Source organism: Colossoma macropomum, unplaced genomic scaffold (assembly GCF_904425465.1).
Source record: "Colossoma macropomum unplaced genomic scaffold, Colossoma_macropomum, whole genome shotgun sequence".
NCBI lineage: Eukaryota > Metazoa > Chordata > Actinopteri > Characiformes > Serrasalmidae > Colossoma > Colossoma macropomum.
In genome coordinates, this window is record NW_023494794.1 from 21,058,880 (window position 1) to 21,086,750 (window position 27,871).

Sequence of the window (27,871 nt, forward strand, 5' to 3'; positions counted from 1 at the left end):
TGTAAAACATGTCTCAGACATGAGCATTCGTACCCATTTCATGTCATAACTTTCTGTGAGGGAGCTTTTAGAGGTGGGCGTCTTGTTCCTATCACCACCACTCAGCAGAAGTCATTCTCTAGAATGAAGTGTTTCACACCAAACCACTTTGAATGACTAAGCTTACGTCTTAACCATTAAGTTATGCAGAGATTTTGAAAAATCAGCGGAGTTCCCCTTTAATTTTTGTTTGTTTTAGGGGTGCTTTCATTTGGCCTCGGTTAAACGTCCATGTCGAATCAAAAAGGCATTTTGGAGCCACATGGTTTGTGGTCTGCATTTTGTTTTTGGTTTGGTTTTTACAGATGTTGAACTTCTTTTGCTCAACCCAGCAAAGCTTGCAGCAGAGACGGTCTGATACGTTCATAGTATCTGTTTAACCACTCTGTTGAACTGTGCTGTTCATTAAAGCTTAACTTTTGTTAATGTGCAAGCCTTCTCAAGTTCTCTGCGTGGTACTATGATAATCAGTGTAATTACTTCATATTGCGCATAAGTAGTAATTATATGGTGTTTTTTAGGTTATGGATTTATGAATGTTTTAAGTATTGACAGAAGTAGATATGTACATGACAAATGCTGAATATCGACGCAGAATCCCAATATTGGTGCACCCCTAATGTAGGTTGGTTAATTCCATTAATGCAGAAACCTTTAGTACATTATAACAGAATTAGACAGGGTCTGGTTTTCTTTTTTTATATTTTCATGGTGCTGTCGACTTCAGTGGTCAAGGGCAAAAGCTTAGTTACAACAACTGCCTTAAAATGAATCATGTGGTTTCCTCTTTCCATGTAGTTATTCAGTTCATCTAGGAAGGATGCCTTGGTTTTAAGCAGACTCTAGAGCTTAAGGACGGACCCACCTTCGAGAGTTGAATCCATTTTATATTAGGCATTATGTTATATGTTATTTGATGACACTTGGTCTTGGATTAGTATTTTAGCGCAATAGCCTTCGAGGAGTGTGTTACCATTGAAATCATTTTTCTAAGTCGTCAACACACAAATTGCGATTTTAAACACAGTGTCTGAATATTCCTCAAAGTATTGAAGGATCCCTGATCCCGTTTCTCTCGAAAATGTTGATTTATGACCAATTCCAACCTGTCTGAAGCATCACATTAGCCTTTTTAATATGATTATTGTGGCTTAAACTTGTGATGGAGTTCGCTGGCGTCCTTCACAACATACAAAGCTGATTCCTCATTTTTTTTCCAATCTGCCTTTTATGTACTGTCATAGCGCAGGTCACTGTAACACTGTGTGGCCTAATACATGACCTTTTTGACCTTGTAAAGTAAGCTATGCTGTCCACGCTTGACTGTGGATAGTAACATGATAGTGTCATTGCGGGGAATCAAACGTCAATCAAAATTAAATAGCGCTTGAGGAGTTTCTTAGTTAATTGAACTATTAGGGAGCTATGGTGGCATTAGGAATTGAAGGGCAACCCCCACCTTTTCACACTCTGCTTTTTACTTTGACAACTAACTGCTTTGCTCATGTGATATTGAGTTGACCAGTATGTTACCGTTATTGTTACTGAGATGGCATAACCGTAGTTATGGCTGTCGGGTCGATATCAGCAGAAAATGCTGTATCGGATACTGGAGGGAAAAAAAAGAATAAACCAGATTCAAAGTTTTAATAAATCTGTCTTGGAATAGTGCACATTCACACTGTGTGATGTAATGATCTTACCTGTGTAGATCTTCCTGTTTGGTTTTAGTGTTTGATTAGTTGAGCATGTTAGTCTACTTTAAGATGATCAGCTAAAGGGAAGTGTTTAAATTAAACATAGCTTGTAAAGCGAAGCAGTCTTTAAAGGAAAGTATCGGCCCAGTCTTAGCATCAGCTGACGCTCAAGGTTTGGAATATGTATCGGAAAAGGAAAAGTGGCGTTATTGTATCTAGTTATCATGACTAATTCCGTCATACGCTTTTCTGTGAATGTCATATGTATGGTCAGTACTTCCATCACACATCAGGGGTTCTTTAGCGCAGGCCGTTTGACTAGATAAATGGTTCTTTGTATTGTTAAGCAATTCTTTACTATAATGTAAAAATTGTTCTTAATGGTTCTATAAAGAACCTTTTAAAATGGTTCTATATAGCACCAAAAAGTGTTCTGCTCTTGTTACAAGTCGAAAAAATCATTTTTGATACTATTGAGTGTAGAATGCTGAACAATTGCATCATAAATACATCATAAATCATAAAAAAATGATTAAACCAATTATAGACAATCTGTAAACAACTTGCATGTAATAACTGCATAGTAACAAGTCACTGATTGGATGCCAGGCCATTATGCTTTTAGGTTATTATATAAATGTATTGTTTTTTTCTCCTGATCCTTCTTAAAAAGTTTGGTTTTGCTGTTGGCTGTTTTGCTTAGTTTTCCATATCCAATTTGAACAGGTGTTTTGCTGATGTTTTGTCCGTTCTAAGCTGTTTGCAAACCTCAGATAAACTTAAGTATCGTGATACAAATTGTGTGTTGTGAAAATGTCTTTTGCGTACTGCGATGCTGTGTTTCTACCATATCATACATCCTTACTCTGAATTAATTTTTCAGCATGGTGAAGCATCGTTGTGTATGTTTCTGAATGGACATGCTGCCCCACTTGCAGCTTAACCAGTCCTGCCATCTGGAGAGGCTGTGTGAGTGTGTTTAAGGGGTACAATGCTTATTTTTCATTGCACGTTGCCTTTGGTTTTTATAAGAGTTGCTTAATCTGCTGGCAGCGGGACAGTGGTAGTCTAACACAGGGCGTATAATTATTGTGCTGCGTCTGTGGCCAGGCAGAGCAGGGAGCATGCAGAAAAATCCTGCAGGGGCAGGCTGCCACGTTGACTCAGTTTTCAGAGGTTTTTGTCAACTAGACAATATTATGTCCTTTCCATCTTTCTTTGTATAGAAAACAACTTGTCGAGTTCATTATACTGTCAGTATTGCGTTGGTTATCACAGGACTGTTCCCTAGGCTTTAGCTTTGGCTGGTGCTGAATTGTCAACAAGACATTGATATTAGAGTTATAACATTGGTGGCTATAATGCCTTCTAGCCAGGTCTGCTGTGACTGTAGTTCTTAGAGAGTGAAGCTGGGTGAGTAATGGAATGGGTCAGTTAAAGGGGAATTCCACTGATTTTTCAAAAGGCATAATTCAGTCATTAAGTTATAAACAGAGTCTTTCAGAGTGGTTTGATTCGAATGTTCAGTTTTAGAAAAACTTAGTCAGAATTATTCACACTGGTGGTGATAGGAACCAGGCATCCAAAGCCTTTGTCTCTAAAAGCTCTGTAACAGAACATTTTCACGGGAAACGCTGATTAATATGCTGCCTGATGCCTGAGCATAGGGTTGCACTGATACCGACACTTAAACGCAGTATTGTTATTGCCGATGGGCATTCTGATACCTATGACCAATACCACAAAGCAGTTAAAAACGCTAGTAGACGGAACTTCACCACCACTTGACAGGCAGCACTAGAAATGCTCATGGCAAAGATCTGTAATGCCAATATTTGGTGCAGGTACATTTTTCATTCATCAAGATACAATCAATGTAAATGTACCTCAAAGGTACAACAGTGGTTTTAAGGTCCAGTTGTGCACCTTAAATAAGTTTTTACTTGTGGAAAAGAACATGTTGGTACCTTTTCATAACCTAATGTAACAGATGACAAAGCCTGGAGACGAGACGGGGTGTGTGGAGTCAGTACAACTTAGAAAATGTAATTTGAATGGATTATGGTACAGTTATGATCCCTGACTAACGGTATTGAGATGTACTCTTGAGGGTACCACCCCAGTGATGGGAGGGGTGCCACCCCAGTTACAGTTTCGTAGCTTTTTTCTGAGAGTGTATTAGACCAGATTGTTATAAATACTGATTATAAATAGTAAATAAACAGAAACAAACCACTATTTTACCATTGTCAGCTCAGAAGACGTGTAGGTCCCCTGGTTGTTTTGGGTAGAAAATAAAATTTAAATATCTGTGTTGTAAACGTCATGACCTCTGGTTCCTATCACCACAGTTATATAAAAAATCCAAGCTAGTAACTTTCTCTACAATGAACTATTTGAGATCAAAGCATAATAAACAACTTAACAGATCACCTTCAAGTCGTTGAGTTCTTTATTTTTTGCAAATAGAGAATGTGATGTAAGTGAGATTCCTGGCCTAGGAAAGTGTTGCGAACAGAGAATCAACTGAAATGTGAATAATTCTAAATTTCCATCAGCTTTGTACAGAAGAATAAAATGCTGCATCTCATTTGTAAAAGCGCTTTTAAAAACCTTTTTTTTTAAGCCTACTGAGAAATCTTTAATGTTGGGATGCTTTTTACTGCTGGGTTGCTCTTGTAAGAGTGCCAAGACAGAACACAAGGGCGTATATAATAAGAAATCAGATGCAGGCAGTTTTGGAAGACAGGGGTGTAATGATTCACAAAAATCATCATAATTTGGTTTGATACGATACAGTGTTGTCTCAATTCAGTACGTTTTTCAATACAGCAAAAATAAGGAGTGGCTGAAAATCAGCCTTATGTTAATATTGTAATTTCATTTTTTTTAGAGCATGCACTTATAAAAGTGCAGTAATTTATAATGTTGTCCTATTTGAGCGGTGTGCTGTTCCTTCCTGTTGGCAGTTTTTAGGGTCAAGAGGAAGTGATATTTTTAGAGGAGGGAGGGTTGGCCCTTGTTGTGGCCTTGCTTGCTTAATTTTTATTATTCTGCATGCAGTATAATAAATAATAAAATGTGTGCTAGGTTTGCTCAAGTTGATACCTGGGCGTACTGAATCGAGAGGTTTGTACGGAGCGGTACAGTGCATTGTGTCGTTACACTCATACTTGGAGGTTGCGGTGTGTTTTATTTTATTTGTTTATTTTATTTTTCCTTTTAATAAGAGAAAGCTGTAATACTTCATCATTGTGATTATTTTATTTGCAGTTATATCACCTATTTGACTATTGTTTTTCCATTATAATCTATCTATAATCTATCGCTTCTCTTTTTATTGGCAAAAAAGTTTATCCTCTTAAAGTGAGCATACAAACCTCTATGCAAATTTTAATTCAATATTTGTCTTCCTTCAAGTCATTATTTGACGTCAAAATTCACTTATAAATACAAGGATGAAAACCAAGCTACAGAGTCAGAGACTACTTTTAATTTGGGTCTGAACCCTTAAAGTTAAATTCGCTAGTCCCTGCAGTCCTGGCAGCGCCACAGGGCTTATGGTTTAAGATGTCGCCTTTGGAGCTGTGCATGAGCTGAAATTCTGTAAGAGGCCCACAGGTGCTAGAGGACATTTCACTGATTCTGTGCCCAGCAGACATTGGACACGCTCCTTGCCCTTTTGTACTGATCCACGACCAGTTTCTCTTACCACAGTACTAGCTCTAGTAGAACTGGCAGAACCTTTGCAGATCAGCAAAAAGGATACATTTTTTTCAGTCAACACCTAAATGTCTACACTGTTGGCTGGATGATGTTCAGAATCTTTCAGTTGCTGTTATTTCACTATTATTTAAGGTGACTGCAATTATTTTACATTTTTACACAGTTAGCTTTCACAAATGTACATATGTTGCAGCAGACAGAATGTGAATTGGTCACTGATTAGCCACACAGCTTCACTATCGTATAAACACTACATGATTATTAGCGTACAGTGCTACAAAGTGTCCACGTTCGAAGCACTGACTCATCAGAAAAATCTGCCGTCTGAAGCAGATCATTCGGTTACCTCACATGAGAGCGTGTTTTATCCCATTGAACGTTATTCAGTTAATAGGTGAACATGTCGTCGTCGTCATCATCATCATCATCCTCAGAATAACTGAGCTGATGAACCTGTTGGATGTTTCAAAGATCCCCATAGTATGTAAAACCTGTACAATTCTAGTTAAAGCATGAATAAACTGTTATGTTGTTTGTTTATGGTCTGCAGTGGTGCGTTCTTTCCTCCGTTTGGTAATCATCATTTGTGATTTTAATAAATAATTGCCCTGAAACATACTAGGAGCCACGGCAGAGGCTTTACACATTCAAGTTAACGTTTTCTGCGTTCAAATGTGTATTTTTCAATACGTATTTGAATGTTATTTTATTTTTGACAGCCCTAGTTGGATTGAGGCAAACACATGTAAATGAAAGAAAACAGAAAACACATTTATTGTGACACTTTTCAAAAGTTGTAACTTTTTAGTTGGTGCTCTAACACTAAGAGAACAGCGGTCAGTAATGTTTGCTTATTTAAACTTGACCTGTCTGTTGTTAATTGGAAGCTGCTAAGTATTGACAGCTAGGAAGCCTTATAGCTAATCAGCAAGCTGGACACTTTGGGCTTGTACTTGAATAATTGTCAGTGAACAAATTAAGACAATTCAAATGAAAATTGAAAATAATCATCAGCTAAAATGTGTTCGTGACAGGCCTATCAGTACCATTACCTTGAGTAATACCCATTCTGGACTTTTACGTTTTCCGATGCTGTCTTTTAAATATGAAAAATATGTACAATAAGATGCGAACATTTAACCTCTAGATCTTAGTAAAAATCCAGTTTTACTAAAGGAAAATGGAGATATACTCCTTGCTCTTGGTGTTTTTTGTTGCAGCATCATACCAAGTGAATGCTAATATTCATAACATGCTTCTCAGTCAATAAGCGGGCCAAATTTTGGAACAAGCGTGCTTCTTGGCTTACTAACGCTGATAAAACTATTGTACTGAAATTTGTTGTTTGATATTGTTTTGATATAAGTTTCGGTTGGTACTATACAAGTGCTGAATTTCACTCCCCACTTAAAGGTGTTTTTCGGATTTGTCAAGAGCATCAAGTGCCGTGGCATTTTTATTTGGTAGTGAAATCATGTCCAAATGTTGTGAACGAAGAGGGGAAAAAGGGGAAGAAAAAACAGACTCCATTTTTGCTGCAGTGGCGTCTGAATGACATCAGTGCAGCAGATGTTTTTGACAAATCCTTGATTTTTGCAGGATGGAGGAGTGACTCTCACCACCCCTTCACTGCTTCTTTCGTATGTTTCTCTTCACACTTCTCTATCGCTGTCTCACGTTCTCTCTCTGTCTCTCTCTCCCTCAGTATCTCTCTCACAGGTTGTCTCGTTCAGTTTCAGAGTATGAGGCAAGTACTGTAAGCTCATGTTACAGCCTCACAGCCCCCCTCTGTTAGGCAGGATATGAATGATTTGGTGAACAAGTTTGAGGTGAAGTGAAGAAATAAATAGAAGGCTGCCATAAGTTGAAGTGGACTAGGCTGGAAGGGATGTACAGATGAATAGATGGATGGATGGATGGAGGGATTTAGAGATGTAGATTACAGTGTAAGAGAACACCGCGTCTTGGTTTGTTGTTTTGGAAACTGCTTGGAAAAGACCCATGTACAGAGCCTCTGTCGCTGAGTCTGCAGATCCAAGGCCACATTTAGCCTCGTCATTACAGCGTGAAGACTTACTGCAGTTTCTTGATTTGTGTGTGCAGCCGGAAATGGCGTAATATGGGTGAGAAACCTCTGCGTATATCTGAACAAAGCTCAGTGAGGTTTTAGTGTCTCTTGAAGGCGCGAGAGTTTCCGTTGTGTATGTGTGACACACAAAACTACAAATAATTTTGGCTCTCTGCTTTGAAAATGGCAAACGGTGCTGGTTGCTGTCACTTGGTGCTCGACAACATGAATAGAATTAAATATTTTCAGTAATATATGACTGTATCATATGATATTTAAGCTTGCATTAATAAAGTTAATGAGCCCACGCTTCATTAGTGCTGGTACTCTATGCTAGAAGAAAGTCTTTTAGACCTGGTGTGTATTACCATTGCTTTGCCATATTAAAGGGCCTATATCATGGGGAAAATGAATTACCCTCCCTTTTAAAATATGTAAAAGTTTGAAAATGTATCATTCGCTACCCAGTCCATACAGTCCTTACGTGGAAACTAAGCTGCAAGAGCTGCCCGTTTTGAATTAATTGGTTTTATGATGTCATGAGAACCAACTCATTTGCATCCGTCCACATTCAGCCTACAGTAGTTTCGCTTCGTCCATTCGTAATAAAGTTCTAGAGGGCGTTTCAGCTCTGTGTGCTCTTTCAATAAGGCACAGTACATCCAATCAGAACACAGTGCATTTATCTTATATCACTCATAAATCACAGTATAAAAAGCAGCCTGTTCAATTCTAAAGGATAAAGAGAGGAAAACGGTCTCATGAAAATGACTAATGACCATTTTTGCTACATAAAACCACACAGTGGACGGCAGGGGAGAAAATAAAACACAAAAAATGTACAATAAGGGCTTGTTAAGTTATTTTATATACAGTACCTATAATAGGTTTATTTGCCAAAATGTGTTTTTAGATGTGAACATGAAGTGAATAAAATGATAAATGGTCTACTGTAGTTATCTGTTTACAATTTTTTTTTTTTTTGGTCAAGTTATCTGCTTTGAGATTTGATCTCCACTTTCGGAATATGATGAATTCAAGATATTAATTTTTTTAATAAAATGAATTAATTTTCAATGTTCTGCAGCTTTCTCCTTAATTTTAGAAATGTCTATGGCTCTATTCATCATTCTGGACTTTTCTGCACATTATTTTTATTTCTAGCTTTCTAGTGTCCTAATAATCATTTAAGCCTTGCTAAGCTGTCTAAGAATAGCATATTACAATAATTTTATCTTTTATTTCTTTTTCTGTGACTGAATTGGATTTGTATTTGCTTGTTCAGACTTTTGTGCAGTGAACTTTTGTACTATGCAAACATTTGAACAGTAGTGAATCTAGTTTTGATTGGACTGTTTTGTTCTGTTCTGCGTCTCTTAAAATTACACCAAAGTCAACTTTGGTTTAGCGCCGTATTGTAAACGTTAACCAGACAGAAACCACATTTCCAGGAAGGAAACTATTTTCTGTCGATGTAAAAGTATTGTTTTAAATCAATGTAATGCCACCAGCAAATGACCTCCATTGCAATTACTGTAATGTTTAAATTGGACAACCAGAAAGAAACAATTTTGTGGGTATTTTATCTGTATCGAATGTATTGCTATTACTGAAAAACAATATCACAGGGTGTGAATGTGATGGTATACTGGTACAGACTGTTTATCGGCCTGCGCTACTAGAACAAAAGCACATGTCTAATGGGCTCTCCAGACAGCAGCTTTCGTGCATAGTTTATTATAAACGTCTCTGAACTTGCGATTTCATGGAAAGCTCAAAGCCCTTCGGCTGCTGTGTGCTAATGTCTCTCTCCTCCCCTCTCTCTTCAGGTGCTTCGGCAGTGCCGCTATGCTGGTGTCAAGCCCGTGAGTGAGCCTCTGTGCCTTGGGCTCCAGGCCTCCAGGCTCTAGGCCCAGTCTGAGCCTCCAGCAGCAGCATGTCCAGCTCGGGCTTTCCCCCCAGCCAGGGGAACTTCAGCAGCGAGCAGAGCCGCTACCCACCCCACTCAGTCCAGTACACCTTCAGCCCTGTGCGCCATCCGCCGGTGAGTACTGTCAGAGTTTTCTCCCTGTCTGCACCATCAGAATAAGAATCCTGTTTATTCACTGTGTTCCCTAAAATACATTTACCGTGAATTAGGAACTTGTCTTGATGTTTTGTCGCAACATGCTATGTTCAGCACAATGTCCATACACTGTAAAAAAAAAAAGTTGAGCAGGGCAGGATTTTTGTGTTTGTGAGGTTTGAACCTATTTGCATTGTTTTAGGGATGCATGATGGTATCAGAATCATATTGAAATCAAAAGGTGATAAGGACTGTGATTAAAAAACGATCAGCACCAGACAGATGATTACATTTAACTCATATTTCAAAAATATGATCACTGTATTGTGCTAAACATTCTAAAAAGCAGAATGTTTAGGTTACATTGGGCTAATGTGATAAAATGTATTTATTTTATTCATTTTACTGCAGTTGTAACTTCACAAAAAAAATCTAATTTCAACATTTTATGAATGTTGAATGTTTTTTTTTTTATCTGCATCAGCTGATATGTGCATGAAAAAGATCTGATATCTACATTAGCCCATATCGCTACATCCCTACATTTTCATTCAAAATATTTTTTTAATGTTTTGGCAGATTGTCAGACAACAGAGGCATAAATAATTTGATTTATGCATGTTTTCTGCCCCTGTACTTTTGTTATCCGTCAGAATATTTCAGAGGTCAGCAGAATTAGGATGGCTAGCGCTGACTGTTCACAATGGGCAGCTAGTGTCAACCAGTACATGTTAAATACAAGCTTATTACATCTTAAATACAATGAATTTATAAGTAGCTAGCTTTATTAGTGTAGATTCTTGCTGATCAAAATGAAAGTTTTTCTGTCCAGTAAACCAGACCAAATAATTCAAATAATAATTTGAATTCTGAAGTGTTCACATATTGTTAATTATTTCCCTCATTAGTATTCAAAAGCTTTATCTTTCGTTATCTGTTCGGACTTCACCAGAATTCTTAAACGCTCTTATCGATTCCTGACAATTTTCAGAGTTAGAAGCTTATTTATCACAGTTTTACGCAAGACATGTTATCATAAAACCAGTGAAGAAGCAGATAGACAAGATATAAAATCATCTTCCATGCAAGTAATCTTAGCTAAAGGCTGAACGCAGTCAGCAACATCCCCCCATGATTTTGCAGACTAAAGCAAGTTAATTCAGTGCAAGATATAAAAATGGCAAACAGAGAATTAGCCAAGTCCTCAGATTGAATCCTTAATCCTGAATTCGATTCTTGTTTCCGTCTTGAAGTTTTCTCAGTGGAAGTGAACCTGGGCCAGTATGTTTGTAAAGGAATTTGAACTTGGCTATCTGTTCAGTAGACCATCTAAAACGCCTTTCAAAACACATCGGTAGACAAAGATTTATGTCTTAAACTTGCTTTTATGTCATCACTGCTATCAAGGTAAACAAAAATCCAGTCAGACTCTTGTATCTTGTTATCTGAGCTGATGTTACATCTGTCTCTCAACATCTTTGGGATGTCTAGCATTAAAAAGTGATGTATTAATGTGTAACTATTTGCAACAAATTAAAAACTAAAATATTTTTATTAAGGAACTAAGACAAATGTACACTTATTATGGTTAATTGTGAAATGAGTATTTAATTACTCGTTTGGAAACGCCAACAAGTATTTGAAGCCTGTAAAATGCTCTTCGAGCCAATCCTAATCATTAAAAATTATCGCGTTAGCGTTATGCAAAATGTTTGTGCTTTAAAGGCAACGTGAAGCACAGTTACGATTACTGCTTAGAGGCCATATTCTACATTTTTCTGTCAGCGTATAAGGTCTCTGTTAGTTTATGTGCTTAAAACAGTCTTGTTTTACATTTATTTTTTACATTTATTTTTACATAATCATTTCCCATTTCCAAACTCCCTTGATATCCTTAGAAAAAACAGGCTCTATTTATTGCTGTGCCTTTAAGATTGACATATGTAAATATCCTCTGTTGTGATTGGGTGCCCTGTCTTGTGCCTGTATCTCATTCAAAAAGCAGCCCAAGCTCAAACGCACCTTAAAACTTCAGTTTGAATGGGTGGGCTTAAACTACTGTAGGCTGAATGGGCTGATGCATGTAAATGCATTGGTTTTCGTGACATCACAAAAACAAATTCACAACAGGCTGTTTTTGCAGCTTTGTTTTTATAGATTTCATAAATTGGGAGTGAATACATTTTGAAACTAAGGTAATGTTTACATACTACACAACCTTTTTGAAAAAGAGATAGGGATCCTTTAAATCCCCTCAGAGGTTCCTAGGAGTTTGTTGGCTTTCTTTATGTGTTGTTCTACATTTGTTTTCTGTGTTCTACTGTGTGTACAGCGTTCAGCCAAAGTGTTTTCTGCTTTCTGCTTTCATTTTCTGGCAAAAGGAGAAGGGCCGAAATAGCTTATTAAGCATACACAACTGTCCCTTAAATTTCAAATAGCTACTGCATCTGATGTCATCGTTTTGTCTTATCTTTACTTCCCCTGTTTGTCGGATGAAAGGAAGCCTTAAGCACCAGGGCTTTAATGCTATGAATCAGTTCGGTTATCACTGCTATACATTCCTCAAGGCTGCGGAAACGGATTCAACAGACCCTAGCTGCACTCTCTCGCTCTCTCTCTCTCTTGCTTGCTCTCTCTTGTTTACTCTCTCTTGCTTACTCTCTCTTGCTTGTTGTGTTGAAGATTGAGGCGATGTTTATGAGAAGTTGTTTGTAAATAGTTTGGGGTAAGGGAGCTGAGACCTGCATCACGAGGCACATTCAGTTTAGTTAGGATTCCTGTCTTAACAAAAAAATACAGCCATTCATTTCACAACTTTCCTTGTTAACCCAGGTTTAGATACTGAAGCTATGATTGATCCCTGTGTACGTATAAGGAAGTGTATACTTTAAAGTAATCATACTACTGGGTACGGCTGGGTAGTATAACAATTTTTATCGTTATCATGACAAATGGTGTCACAATATGCTTTTCTGAGTGTATCATGGATATAACCAGGACTTAAAACACTTCCCAACTGCATGTTTGACTACAAACAGAGCAAAATTAGCCCTGTTTAGAAACAGAAAAAAATATATAATGTGACATGTATCATGAAAACTTCTTATATTGGTATTACATTTCTTCCATATCACTCACCTGTACTGTACGGAATCCCCAGTATCCAATATAGACATTCTGGGCTGACGCTGATATCTGATCTGATTTCACATGTGTGTCAATCAGTGCTGAGATATACACATTTATAAAATTTAGAAATAGGGAGTAAATCCACCTGGATGTGCCTTACAAGTAAATGCATAAATTTTTGGTAGAGGGTTGCATATGTGGTGCAATAAATAAGGCTACGTTCACATTACAAGGTTGAAGTGGCACAAATCAGATTTTTGCCCTAATGTGACTCAGATCTGATGTTTTCAGGGCTGTGCGGAGACGCAAATCTGATCTTTTCATATCCGACCTGAGGCATTTTCATATATGGTGCTAGATCGGATTGGTATCGGATTCGTGGCCATGTGACCTTAATGTGACGCTCAGATCGGAATTCATGTGCTTTTTTCCACTGTGCGTGCGCCATCATTCAGCGTTACCATGGCAGCAGCGCCGAACAGAAGTTAAGCCTTCTGTTTGGCGGTGTAAAAGGTGGAAAAGCAACTCATCTCACACTTTTTCTCTTTGTCTCGCTCTAATAATGAAGCTGAGAGCTGATCAGAGTTAATGATCTTCACAGCGAAGCTCGTTCTGCTTGTTAGTCTGTTTGCTGATGATGAACGTGACGCGCGTGATTCATTCACGTGACGTTACTGAGTAGGATGTGCGCATGTGGGTGATATCAGCACGCCGGTTTGTTCACATTAATGACAGATTTGAATCACTTACCTAAACGAGTGTGAACCATCATGTCAGAGAGATTTGAGCAAAAAATCTGATTTAAGCAATGAGGCTTGCAATGTTACGTAGCCTAAAACGTTTTAGTGTAGTAACCCAGCATAGCCTAAATGCTAAACACAAGTCATCAGATCTAATCAGTGGATGTCACGGTTTGGCTATAATCGTGCATCACTGCATACCGCACTAATGTGAAGACGGTAAAGCCATTGTAACAGCATGACGTAGTGTTGGTTGTGTTATCAGTGCTGCTTTTTGCTGTTAAAATTGTTTTACATGTTTAATAAATTTGTGTAGTATGAATTCTTGTTCTTTTGCTCATAAGCGATGTTTTATTTTTTTTATTTTTATTTTTTTTTTTAATTGCACTCTATTCAGTATTAACAATTATACATTTAAATCTCACACAGCAGGCCAACATACATAGGATTTTAAGAAAGATTTTCCCACAGTGGGACCCAAAGTTTCCAGAATTTGTCCGTCTGGTGACGTAGATCGTAGGTCAGTTTTTCCAGGGGAAGCAGAGTTGCAGCTTGGGAAAGCCACTGCTCAATAGATGGTGAAGAGGGGCTGGCCCATCGAATTAGGATACATTTTTTTGCCAGAAATGAAAACATTAGAAACAAAAATTTGCCATCAGTATCAAAAATATGTTCTGCTCCTATTCCCAAAAGATACAGGGCAGGGGATTTCTGAAATTGTGTCTGAAGGATATTTTCTACCGTGATGTGTACTCTATCCCAGAAAATGCCAATTTTTTTACACTGCCAAAAGGCATGAAAAAACGTTCCTTTTTCAGTTTTACATTTAAAACATAAATTAGTTCTGTCTGGAAACATCTTCTGTAGGCGAACAGGTGTAAAGTATATCCTATTCATGAATTTAAAGTTAAGCTCGTGAACACCAGATGAGGTACACCTGGGAAACAGACCTTTACAAATATTGCACCAGTCCTCTTCTGAGATAGGTTGGTCCCTTTCCCAAATTCCCCTCAGAGTGTCTGACGATGGTTTAACACTCTTTAGCAAAATGCCATGAATTAGTGAAATCAGTCCTCTAGTCTGGTCCTTCTTAGCTAGCAACACTTCAAGAATAAGCGATGTTTTTAACAAGTGGCTTTTCTGCAGAAATTTTACAAAGCATTCAGTGTTTTGATTTTGAACCAAATGAATAGCTTGCTGCAGTTTGCTGAAAAGGACCAGAGGCATCCCCCTCTGCCAGAAAGCTGGTCCAAGAGCTGTTTACGATCCATAATCTCAAACGCAATCTGCCGTGCTGTGATTTAGCGATTTGAAATTTCCACACCAAAAAAAGCGAGACAGAAAATCCAAGTTTTGTGAGACCCACTCCTGGCCCTTCGCTGCTCTTATCTCTCTCATTGATTCTTTAGTTTTAAAAGTTCCTGTTCAGGAAGCTGTGATGTAATGCAGACTGAACTGTAAGGCCAAGCCTTGTTCACTCACTGATGACCTAGCTTTTTATTGAGAAAGAGAGTGGCTGCTTCTGTTGATTTGGAAATTGTGAAATTGCTGTCTCTAGGGCAAAAGTCTTTTAATAAGTCACCGAGACACGGACATGAACTCTGAACGTTTGAGTCTTTGGTTATAAAATTAAAGGTCAAAAGTCACAGTTGTTTCAGGTATGGTTACTTTATGGGGGTGTGTGATATGACAAGCAATATATGTTGTGATATTTAGTTGTTTTGATAAGTTAGAACACAGTGTCCACAGGTCATTTTCACAAAACCGGGTCAAACTATGTCCAGAAATACTGTGTGTTATAATCATTTTGCAGATAAACAATATTAATATAATTTAGATCAATTGGATCTCAAAGTACAGCAAAAAAGTTACTTATTTTAGTTCTGATTACTGCAGTGTAATCAGAACCTTTTTTCATTTTTTTGTTAGAAAGACTTTTAACTGTTTAATCTCTATTTTAATGTTTTTCTAGTAAAGTTTAAAGTTGTGAGCATGAATGGATGTCAGTGTGTTGTGAGAAAATAGCAAAATACTACATTTTGTACAGTATACATGTTTTATCAATAATACTTAGCTATAAAAATCTTAGTCCAACAACAGTGCTTGATTATGAAAAGAAAAGTTGGTAAAAGAACAGTCTTTGAATCTTAACTTGGGTGAAATGAGAATTTTGTCACTTAAGTTGGAAAAAATCGGTTTATAGTAAATTAAATCATTCAGGTTTATTTTTAAATATTTAACCAGACATTGTTTTGTATATCAATTAAAAGACAAGCATTAAGTTCATCATATTAATTTTTTCAAGTAGAGTCCCAGCCCTGTCATGTTCCTGAGAATAACCCATATACTCAGAAAAGCACGTTGTTATTTATCAGAACAGTGATATCGCCCACCATTACTTTATTATAGCATGCATATATCTATCTGTTTTCATTGTATGCTATTTTTTTTCTCCTCACTCATTCTGAGAATGAGACTTTGGTCTTCGTGAGGTTGTTTGACCTGTATAAGTGTGGGTAAACTAAACAGGTTCTGTTTGGGGTTTTTCAGAGTATCTTACTTGAACCCAGACGAACACCAAACCAGGGCATAGGAGACATGTCGGATCAACTGGCTTAGCAACTTGAACGCTTGCCATGAAGGTCGTTTGCAGTTTATTTGCTGAATTTGATTACAGAGTTCTGAGAACGGGACTTCCACAGGAAGGTTGGGTCAGTGGATGACCGCACTTTCTCTGCTGTGTGTTCTGACTTTCTGCTCCGTGATATTGTGGCTAGGAAATAGGAAAGACTGTCTTGTCATGACAAAAAAATCTTTTAATCTCTTAAACCCTTATGTACACTTCTGCCCGTATGTGGGTCCACACCTCAATTCCTCACTCTCATAGCTGCATAACTCGCATATTAGTTTTTAGTTACCGAGTAACTTATAGTAGTTACTGTGTACTTTTAATATTGATAGTGCTGGTTCTCAAATTTAAACCAACATACACATGAACACATCAGCTGAACTTTTTATTATTCGTATCCAACTATCTATGGGGTAATATTTGACTGTGTTGCTTGGCAACCATATCCTACTGTTAATAGACAACGTTGTTTGGAGGAGGAATTTTTTTATGGCTGTGACTGTTAATAATAAATTAATAAATTATGGAGTTTGTACTAGCCATGACATGATACCACTTTTTCGTTTCTGATATTGAGACCTTGAGTGTTGACTGATGCAGGATGGGATCATATCCTTTTTTTTTTTTTCATCTTCTGATATCTGATCCAGCATTTTTTGCTGGTATCAGCCTGATACCATTGATACTGGTGGCGTTTCTATTTTACTCTAAAATACCTTCATGAATTAAAGAATTAAAAAACTACAGGTATCTGTTCACCTGTGCCTTTAAGACTTCTTAAGCAGGTGCACTTTACTGTTTATACTTGCCTCCTCTTCTTCATGAATTTATTTTTAAGTTTGATTTCATTTCTATTTTAATTTTAATTAACTACAACGCACATTCAGGTACCTTGTGTTTGAAAACATGCCAAATAAAATAACTTGCCTTTTTATTGTTGTTTTACAAAAGCACTCAGCCACCCAAGACCCATTACAGTGATTTTACTCTGCTTTGCATTGTGTTTAACACCCTGCCCCTTATCTGTGGTACAATTAGGAGGTCATTGCTTCTCATGGCTTATTGCTTTTAATAAGCCTTATGACTAATAACTGAATATTTGGTTTAGAGTTAAAAGGGTTAATGAGGAAACCCCTGAGATTATTTTTAGTCCTCTGCCAGTTTATTCCTGAGATTTTAACCTCGATGTGGTTGTCTCACCTTGACTTGCTGTGTCTAGTTTTGCTTCCTTGTTTTCCTGCTGCTAGTTCTTGTGGTAGTGGTTGCTAAACCTGTTGTAATGGATCAGAAGATACTGATCAACGTTCTTCACATCAGTAGAATTAGTGGTGTGTGTGTGTGTGTGTGTGTGTGTGTGTGTGTGTGTGTGAGGCGAGTCGTTTATGATCTGTATTGTATTTCAGTGAGTTGCGTCTTTCACTGGTGCCTAAAGCAGGTTTGTGTGTGTGTGTGTGTGTGTGTGTGTGTGTGTGTGTGTGTGGTTGTAGTCAGGTGGAGTGTGCGTGCTTGGCTGATATACAAACTGCCTCAGGGTTTCAGAGTGAACTTCGCTGACCTTCACTGAGAGACTGCTGTTGCTCAGATTAGCTCTTGCTCGTCCCGCCTCTGTCGCTGCTGTACATGTGAAAGTCTTCTGAGAAAACTATACATGTTTGTGAAGCTATGTATTTGGGCAGTAAGCATTTATATATTCAAAGAAACCCTATCATTAAAATAAATGCAAATAAGTTAATATATGCAATGCATTGTGATTTTATATGTGTGTTCTCCTCGAGGAAGACAAGTACTTACAGTTACTATCCAATGCCTAGTTTATCCAATCAGTCCTTCATTAAATTAAATTGGGTGCTGCTGATGGAATTAAACAGATCCATGCAATGGCTAGAGTGCAGGAGAAAGTCAAAAACCAAACATGTATCTTTCTAACCATATTCCTTTAAACAACATAGTAATAATCTTTTTAAAAACAAAACCTTCTGGTTGTGTTTTACTGTTTTGATGTTCATTTTTATTCTGATTTTAAATGGTCTTTTTACTTGACACACTTACTGCAAAGATAAGTGGTTTTTCAGAGCAATTGTTGTGACTACCTAAGACTTTAGTACAGTATCTCTCTCTCTCTCATGTCTTTGTAGGCCATGAAGGCCCTCATCTAGGAGCCCTTATTTTTAGTTTTGGGTGTGGTTTACTATCTTTCTGATTGTGTGCCTACTTCTTTGGTATGTGTGTGTAGGAGTTGGCTGTTCCAGAATACCGCAATACTCACCTGCAGGACCAGCAGCAGCGTCGCAGACCCTCATTGCTGTCAGAATTCCACCCTGGGACTGAGAGGTAATGGGTGCACACACACACACACACACACACACACACACACACACACACACACACACACAAACTTGCACCGCTATGATGGCTAAGGCCACATACAACTACAAAGACACGCTGATGTGACCTGCAAGCTCACTGCTTGCAGGAATTTGTAGCTGTCTTCCTCAGTCAGATTGATTTTGTAGTTTTAAAGTCCTTCTCTACTTATATTCACAATTTTCTTATTATGAAAGTTTTGATACACCATTGTAGTGTAGCTGGACGCTGCTTCCTACTTGTGTGAACCGCTTGTTGCAGCGTCCTACTATAAGCAGTTAACTGAATTTGCAAAAGTCCGATAGCTATCAGTCCATGTTAACTGTAGGATTAAAATGATACGTTAGCTACCCCCCTTAACATTTAAGGCTCACAGTATTTCCCTGAAATTGTACTTTACAGGCATGGCATACAAAAAGGCACACAAGAAATGTATCCACTGTGTTCACAAATATGACCTTAGTTTCAGAAGCACAATCCAACAGTTAGTTAGCTACAGGGTACAGATGTAATGTCAGTGCTAAGCTTTCAAATATCAGATGCTGTATGTCCTTGATCCACCCGAAAACATTAGCTGCAAAATATAATTAGATCTCCAGCTAAAATGACCATTAGCCAGTTTGTTCTTTGTTTTGCACTTTTTACTCAACATCTAGAGACCGACTGAACTTGTTCTATTGCGGGGGAGGCTCAGATGTGTAGGGCTGAACCACATGGGTTGTTTAATTTGCCTGAGAGACACCACTGACAATCATTGTGTGTTCTGACACACCCACACAGTTCTGAGGAGGCAGCAGCCTGGAATTTTTGGAGCTTTCTATTGTATTAATTTATATATATGTCATAAAATAAGACGCCTTTTCCGTATCTTTACTATTAAAACTAAAAATGTATATATTTGAAACCATGTTGACGTGGGCTTTAATGCTGTCTGTCTGTTTTGCAGGCCTCCGGAGCGCAGGCATGGCTACGAGCAGCAGTTCCACACAGTGCCAGCCCAGCCTGAGCATGAGGCTGTGGACGCCAAACGGCCTCGTGTCGAGGGCACTCCTGAACCCCACATGCCCCGTCCTCCGCCTGCTGGCATCGTTCTTCCACTCCCTCATACTGTACAGGACGGCATGAGAACCACCGGAGACGTGAAGAAGGTGAGACACTCGCGCACTTAAACACTTAAAATCATATGCGAAAGTTTGGGCACTCCAGCCAAAAGCACATTTCCTCTACAGAGAACGCTCACCATTACGGTTTGTTTGCTGAATCTATTATTGGGGGAAAAAAAGAACATGAAATGTGGCCTGTATTTTCTTCTCCAAGTAGAAACTGTGCACTAAAATTGGCAGAATGCCATAGAGCTGTAGAATGCCATGCTGTAGAGCATATATTAACTTAGGTTCTCTTAGAAAATCAACAAAACATCATTTGGCCCGGGGTTTTCAAAATTTCGCATACGACTGTGTATCTTTTTTTTTATTTATTTATTTATTCATTTATTTTATTTTATGTGCATGCTAAAAACCGAGTGGCTGTAGTGAATTCAGCTTTTCAGCATATCGTGCTTAATCTCGTGGCTGTAACATCTTTTAAAAATACAGATATCTAATCAGTGTTGGCCGATACTCAATATTAAAGTACTGTGCCAAAGTTTAGGCGACTGAGAAAATTATATTTAAAAGCTATTTAACTGGGCAATAAGCATTTACAAGAACAAATACACTTTAATGCAAAGAGTTGTGATGTTATCGTACCTTGTTTGGCTCAATCAGTGCTTCATTAAGTTAAATTTAGATGTGCTGTTTATAGAATTTAATAAATCCATGTGATGGCGGGGTACATTAAGGAGAAATCCAGAACCAAACCTGTTCAACATCGCAGCTACTGAAAGCAAATTCTAGTTACTTTTTATTGAATTTATGTTTATTTTGTATTTATTCTAAAGTTATATAATGCTGTTTCTGGCAAAATCACACTTACTGCAGAAAGTGTTAACTGTATGTATAATTTCTAGGTTGTGTGCTGCAACCAAGGTGCCCCAGAGCGACAAACAAGCATGTGCTTAAGCTGTGTATAAGAAACTGGCCTCATTTCAAGTCTTCGCTCTCTCTTTCCCTCCTTCCCCAGGAGACCCAGTTCAGTATGAAGGTTGAAGCATCATCCCCTGGAGGAGGCATGCAGTCTCTAGGGGAAGAACAGGACGCATCTCCCTCCAAGCTTTCCAAAGAGGAGCTGATCCAGAGCATGGACCGCGTGGACAGAGAGATCGCAAAGGTCGAGCAGCAGATCTTCAAGCTCAAGAAGAAGCAGGTGAGCAGACTGTGCTCCTGTTTCAACCTCTGGCTTGGGTGGCAGCATGAGTTGGTTAAGGACACCTGGCACCAACCCGGGTTCATCCATGAGCAGCTTTGCTGTCCCCGTCCAACCCCAATGCAGCAGGCTCCCATGAGGGGATTACATTTAGCACTAAGCCTTGTGGGCAATGTAGTCCTCCCAGAAGGAGCTTATCGCCCCTCCCTGTCTGTGCCAATTATCCCAACGCTGTTTAAAGGCAAAGCGAATACTGAAGCGTCCATGGCTGTCGATGCTTTACGTTACTTAATTACCTCCGTGATAGTAATTTTATCCTTAGTTTATTGTTTTATTATGTATACACAAGCTTTCTCTCTTTATATAAAACATGAGAAAAAGGTGTAAGTGTGTGGCTGGTGGCATATAGGTTGTATCTGTTCTCCTTCCTTCCATGAAAAAGGCTTTCCTTTTTTCCATTCCCTTTTTCTTTTCCTTTTTTTTTTTCTTTTTTTATTGCTATCTTGCTTTGGAATTCTGCCCTCATTAGGCATAGGATGCCAAGCCAGGGTTTGGCTGGAAAAGAGCGAGTTGTGTGGTTGTCTCACCCCCCCTCCCTGCTATGTCTGTCTTGTGAAAGGTTTTCCCAGGATCTCACTCTTCACTCTTTCTCCCTCTGTCACGCTTACATACATTTTATCTCTCTTATGCATGCTCAAACACAGACGCGTGCTGAGACTAGACCAGCTTTACGTATCTAAATACTAACACTGAGAAGCTGATCAGATCTCTGTGTGGAAGGAGCAGAGAAAGCAGTTAAGCAGTGTGTACAAGACGGACAGTAGTCAAAGACATGAGTTAAGCTGATTCAGATTAGACAGAGGCCACCATAGCAAAGTGTTCCTGACAATGAAAGTGATATGACTGTATTTGTATTGTCCTTGTATTTTGAATTTCCACAATAAACACATTGCAAATGGGTAAATATTGGAACGTCCAAGATTTATGAAGTAATAATGTGCACAGAGAGCCCTGCTGCAATTACATGCTTCTGCGGTGGTATCTGCGGGTGTCTTAACTAGGCCCGTTTCGCACTAAATGCACATAATGTCTTTCTTCAAATCACCGCCTGCATTCGTCAGTACCTTTGTGCTCACCAGCTGCAGTGTTGCTCTTGCGAAATGTATGAAATTTATGCATGTGTGGGTTGTTTATTCAAGAAAAATATTTTGATGAATCGTTTATAATAGCCTCATTTTACATGCATCAACATTCACAATGTAATCCGTGTAAAATATTCATAAACTACACCTACATCTGTAGATGTAACTGTGTAACTAAATGTGTAACATGATTGTGGTTTGTTTCAAGGATGGGTTTTTTACACCTATTAAGAACAGTATTGTCACTATTGTTCAAGGTTAATTGGTGTTAAAGGGGAATACCACTGGGGGTTTGTGTACGTGTGTATGTGTTTATTTCTGCTTAATTATATTGTTGAGATACAAACAGTAATTTGTAGCGGATATATGTGCACATAGAAACTTCATGGACATGCACAGATATGGGAATTCTGGGCTGATGCTGATATCCAATGTTTTTTTCATTTACATATCTGCCAATGCTGATAAATAAACCAATATAAAGTGTTGATATGGTACCATATGGATGAATCTGAAACAAGCTTCTTTTTGGGGACTTTTTTTGCCTTACAGCACCCTGCATGTAGCTCTCCACTTTAACAGTATCAAGTCAAAACTTGATCTCAAAGTATCGTATAACAGTGTCTCAGGCATCGGGCGACATATTTGTAACCATTTTATGTAATAGCTTTCTGTGAGGGAGTTTTTATAGACCTTAAATGCTTTAGATGTCTGGTTCCTATCACCACTGCTGTGAACAATTCTGACTATGTTTCTCTAGAATGGAGCCTTTCACATCAAACCACTCTGAATGACTTTGTTTACATATTAAACATGTAATTATGTTATTAAAAATGTTGGAATTTTAGTACATGTAAAAAATGTACAAATAAAATGGTGTACTTTTTTTGTCAGAGTTTGTTCTGACAGCACGTGCAGTCAGAGAGACAGTGCAATTGTAGACTGTTTTTTGTTTTGATTAACGACAAATGACAGGTGTGACGAACATGACCATGTAGGGATAAACAAAAATAGGCAGCTCACACAATACTGCATACAATAATGTATAACACAGCACTAAACACATTACACAACAGTACATTCCGTCAACATCAGTATTGCAGTGTGCGACAAGGTTACAGTAGTTCTACTATAGCAGCTCTAGAAAAAGTTAGGTAAGCTACTTGTTGCAGTTTGTGCATGTCTGATTATGATGATCATGTATGTTATGGGTTTGTGTGTTTCCCAGCAACAACTGGAGGAGGAAGCAGCTAAGCCCGTGGAGCCGGAAAAGCCAGTATCTCCGCCCCCTGTAGAACACAAGCACCGGAGCATCGTTCAGATCATCTATGATGAGAACCGGGTATGGTGTCACCAGGAAGAGAGAGACACACACGCATACACACACACTCAACTCTTACACAGTAACCGTTTTGCGAGAACCATCCTAAACTCTGACCTTGTTTTCGCTGTTGCCTTTTATGCCTTTTTTTATACATTGGTAACGTTCTCGGAAAGTACCAGACCACAAGTTGATTTGCTCTAGGTGTGACTTGGTCACAGCTTCACCGCACTTGAAAACCTCTTCCCCATTCGATAGCACTCTAGACCACTGAGCTGAGTGAAAGGGCAAGTCAAAGAGACACATTTGGTCTCTGAACTCTAAACTGCTTCTTTGCTTACGCACTTGAGCTACGAGACTCATGTACCTGACAAGTAATGGAAGCTTATGCGTGTCCAGTTAGCGTTGTGCAAATTGCATTCATAAATCGTCACACATTTGCCTCTGACCACATTAAGTTGTTAAATAATCTTAGACACAGTTCATGTGGTTTATCTATGACCTACTGTCGTGTGTAAAAATGGACAAACGGTTGCTTCATGGTACGTCTACTACTGTTTTAACTAGGGATGCACCAATACAGCTTTTTTCTTTCCGATACCGGATCGTTAAATATTTGCTGATACCGAGTAATGATACCAATGCTAACTAACTAACCTAACAAGCCTATAAATTGGGATATTTTTAAAATTCCACTTTTTACTGAAATAAATCATTTAAAAAAAACTGTTCTATATCACAGATAAAACCATATTTAATAATAAAAACAATATTTAACAACAAAGGTACATCTCAGATATTTGTGCGAAATGATTAAAAACATTTATATATGCAGATAAACCTATGGTTTGAACGTTTAAGCACGCGCAGTAGTTTCTCTGGTTTGGCAAAAATGGTACTAAATGTTGGTTCATGTCCAAATACATCACTTTGCTGCCATGCCATTTCTAAAACATTCATTTATTCATCATCTTAGCTGGATGCTAAGAACCTATCCCAGCATTCATTGAGCGGAAGGCAGGAAACACCTTGGACAGGTTGCCAGTCCATCGCAGGGCAGACATACAGACATATAGGTGTATGTTCATACCTAGGGGCAATTTAGTGTCTCCAGTTGAAAGGACCCTGGTCACTGTGAGGCATCAGCGCTACCCACTGTACCACCATGCTGCCTATGTTTGAAACAAGCTTGAATCTGAACAAATTTAAATAAAACGTGGTCCAACTACATATTAATGAAATTGTGTTCATATATGAGGGTTGAAACTAAACGCATAACATCTAAATACAATTAAATATGTTATTATTTTATTATTTTTCTATCCTGCATTCTCACCAATGTAGGCCTCTGTGTATTTCATTGTTTTATCATGATATGCTGTTGCATTTGTTGATGGAAATAACAATGTTCAGTAAAAGTGGGCTATAAGCTTAGCACTCTCTTCACTTCGCAGAAAATTTGATGGGTCACGGAACAAACACTACCTCTACATTTTGGTTCTGGTGTGAAAAAAGATTAGAGAACCCCTGGAATAGATAACCGTGTCCTACAATGAGCAAGCCTATTTAAGACATAGTTTGAGGCAAGTATGATTTAGGCATGCAGTTTCCATGCTAATTATGTTATGTTACTTGCATTACCCCAGTTTAGTGCAAAGCTAAAGAAGCAACCTTCAGATGTCAATGTTTGAGATAAAAGGAAAAGTACAATTCAGACTATTCTTTTAAGTCTGTCTGGGTCAACATCACAATCCAGATGTCCCTCACGCATTGTAAACTTGTTTATGCTTCACCGATGTGCTCTGCAGTTAGTTCCCTGTGGAGTTCTGTGTGAATGGTGTGTGTTTTTCTTTGCACTCCATATGTTGTATATATGTAAAAGTAGTGACAGTTGGAGGGACGCTGACTTCCTGTATGTATTTGTGTTTGTGTGAGGAAGATGGACGTCCCTTGCAGCTTCACAAATTTGCTGAGACTTGTGAGGAATCTCTGGGGGATATACAGTTGTATCCAAACGTTTTGGCACCCCGGTCAAATTGCATGTTTTGTTGAAGTTGTTGAAAGAGAACACACTTCTGCACATTTTAATGCTTAATTCCTGTTTATTTGCTGAATTTAACGTTTAAAACCTAAACGGTGGCCTCTGCAAAACATTTTATATTTTATGTTATTTTCTAATGTGTTAATCTAGTAAATACAAAGAAATTGTGCACTAAAACTTGCAGAGAAAGGCCATATTCTTATTATATTACATTTAAGTGTGTTATCCGTTATTGTAGTGACACACTACTATTACGCTATTGCATTGTCATTGCAGCCCTAGTTTGGCCTGACTGACTTGATTAATCATTAACATTATCAGTGGATTATAGTGTTGTAATGATATATTTTCAGGTTCTAAACCTTATTTATGATTCTGAGGACAAGATTTTATGTGCCTTTCTATTTTTAAGTGTTAAATGTCTTTTTTACAGAGCTCTAATTTCATTTACTACACAGACTGAATTAGTTTAAAGATGAAAAATTATTGAAAAGCTGGGTATTAGTATCATTTAGTGAAATAGTGATCTTACAAAAGAGTGCAGCTAAGCTGTACAATAGAAAATAGGGAAATCCTCGAAAAAGCAAGAGTTTTTAAACAGTTACATTTCCGTGCACATTTATTTTTTTGTTTTGTAACTTTTTGGTACTGTGTTGAAATCCTTACGCCTTTAGTGGCATACTCGATAACTAACATAATCGATAGTGACAGTCATACTCGACTCCACACGGACGGTAAACGGAGCTCTTCTCTAAGTGGGACCATCCTACAGGGGATTTCCCCTAACAAGAGCAGAGGTTGAAGGCAGTGGGGGGGAAAAATACTGAAATTTAGCATGTGTTGCAGAAGGGAGGAAGTGGGAGAAGGAGGGTGTGTAGTGGGTGTTTGAGGGGGATTGTTTTCCTGCGCATGTAGGGTTACTATAGTTCATCTGTTCATCTGGTGTGGCCTCAAAACGAGTCTGAGACACAGCCTCCTGCTTTACTTACTGTAGGAAATGCATGAAGCTCAGCATGTAGCCATAATTAAAGTAAAGGTTCAGCCAGACATACGCAGAACATGTTTGATTTCTAAAGTTTGTTTCTTTGGTTTTGTGCTGGTTCTGAAGCTATGAGACTAATGTAGCTGACATGTAATCTTGCAGCCGAACACCAGTTTAAGGTAGTGTTAACTGCATGCCTAAAGGCCATTATACACAGTGCGAGTCAAGTGGTCTTTGTCGTTCTTCAATGTAACGAGTATAAACTGGAACAAAATGTCATTCTTCAAGCCCCATGGTGCAACAGCAACACATTACACAAGACTATGTAGAGTTCAGATAGATGATACTGAGAAACAAGTGTGAAGTATACAATAAAAAAAACAGACAATAAATATACAGAACAATAAATACACAAAACAATGAATACTAGATAGGACAACAAAACAGTGTATACGAATGGGCATCATACATATGTATATACGAACATGCACATGTACACAAGGATTGGCCAGTCTATGCTGGATGTTGGGAAGGCTCTAGATTTGTCCAGGTGGATGTTTGGGGGTAACAGTGGACTCTGGAGGTGGTGGAACAAATGCTGTGACACCTTCTGCCAGGTGGCAGGAGGGTGAAGGGTCCAGGAGAGGGTTGGAAATAGTTGTTCCATTTTGGAAAAGCAAAAGGAGGATGGAAAATTTCACCGCCTCATTCAGGAGCTGAAAATTGGAGTGGTTTTGCACACGGCTCAGATGTCCATAAATCTGTTTGAGCTTAGAACTTAGAGACACAAGCACCACACATGACAAAGCAGTGGACAAACCTATCCTTTTGACATTTGTCAGCCAAGTAATTGCCTTAGTTGGTACCATGCCAATGCTGCACAGCAGTGATTGGTCGAATGAGTTGACATCACTTGCGAAAGTTTGCATATATTAAACGGCGAATAACATATTACATTTTCGTCGAGTGAAATATCTTGTTTGCTGTGCAAGGTATCATCAGTTACACACATGTTCTTTCTACTTTATTAACATTTTATAACATGTTAGCTGTGTTTCTTCATGTGGGATGGTGGGTTGTTTGAGTAGTTTGAGAATGATATTTTTAGATGTTCATGCTAGATGAAGTTCGTTGATTAAAAATAGTTTATTTAAAAAAATTAAGTCAGATCAGTATTGGTATGAACTAAAACTCAAGGTTTCAATATCATTATTAGTATTAAAAGAAGAAAAAGTGGTATTGTGCCATCTTTAATGAAATTATGTTGAATAGCTGAAAGTAGTATTGACAACAGTCTAGGAGTCTGTATTTTGTTCATTTTTCTGAACAGAATGTGGCGACTAAGCTTCCTTTACTTATTACATTAGCCTTGTAGGTTCTGTGCCAGACTAACGAAGCAAACTTCACACACCAAGCATGTCTTGGCTGATGAACTGCATTTGGAGAAAGTGGGGAAAAAAAAAATGTGTAAATTAGATTTTTTGGTCGAACCATTACGTTAACTTCGTTTTACGGCTGCGCTTAGGTTACATGCCTAAGTCTTTGGCCCTGCTGTACAGTTTGCGCTAGATTGATTGCAGGGTCAGAGATACATAATTCCTTGCCTTATAGGCTGCGGTAGCCG

The 27,871-nt window shown here is 38.3% G+C and overlaps 1 protein-coding gene across 7 annotated transcripts in view; it reads left to right on the forward strand.

Annotated features, from left to right (window-relative positions):
• ncor1 (nuclear receptor corepressor 1) overlaps positions 1-27,871 on the forward strand; it is a 109,691-nt gene that overhangs the window by 1,747 nt on the left and 80,073 nt on the right. For 5 of the 7 annotated variants that reach the window (XM_036580557.1, XM_036580556.1, XM_036580560.1 and 2 more), the window contains exons 2-6: positions 9,360-9,574; positions 18,327-18,424; positions 19,404-19,605; positions 20,579-20,761; positions 23,132-23,245. In XM_036580557.1, coding sequence (XP_036436450.1) covers positions 9,467-9,574; positions 18,327-18,424; positions 19,404-19,605; positions 20,579-20,761; positions 23,132-23,245 — 705 coding nt within the window. In that variant the 5' untranslated portion in view covers positions 9,360-9,466. Of the gene's footprint in view, positions 1-9,359; positions 9,575-18,326; positions 18,425-19,403; positions 19,606-20,578; positions 20,762-23,131; positions 23,246-27,871 lie in introns of those variants that run through there. The other 2 variants (XM_036580558.1, XM_036580561.1) reach the window with 1 other exon arrangement.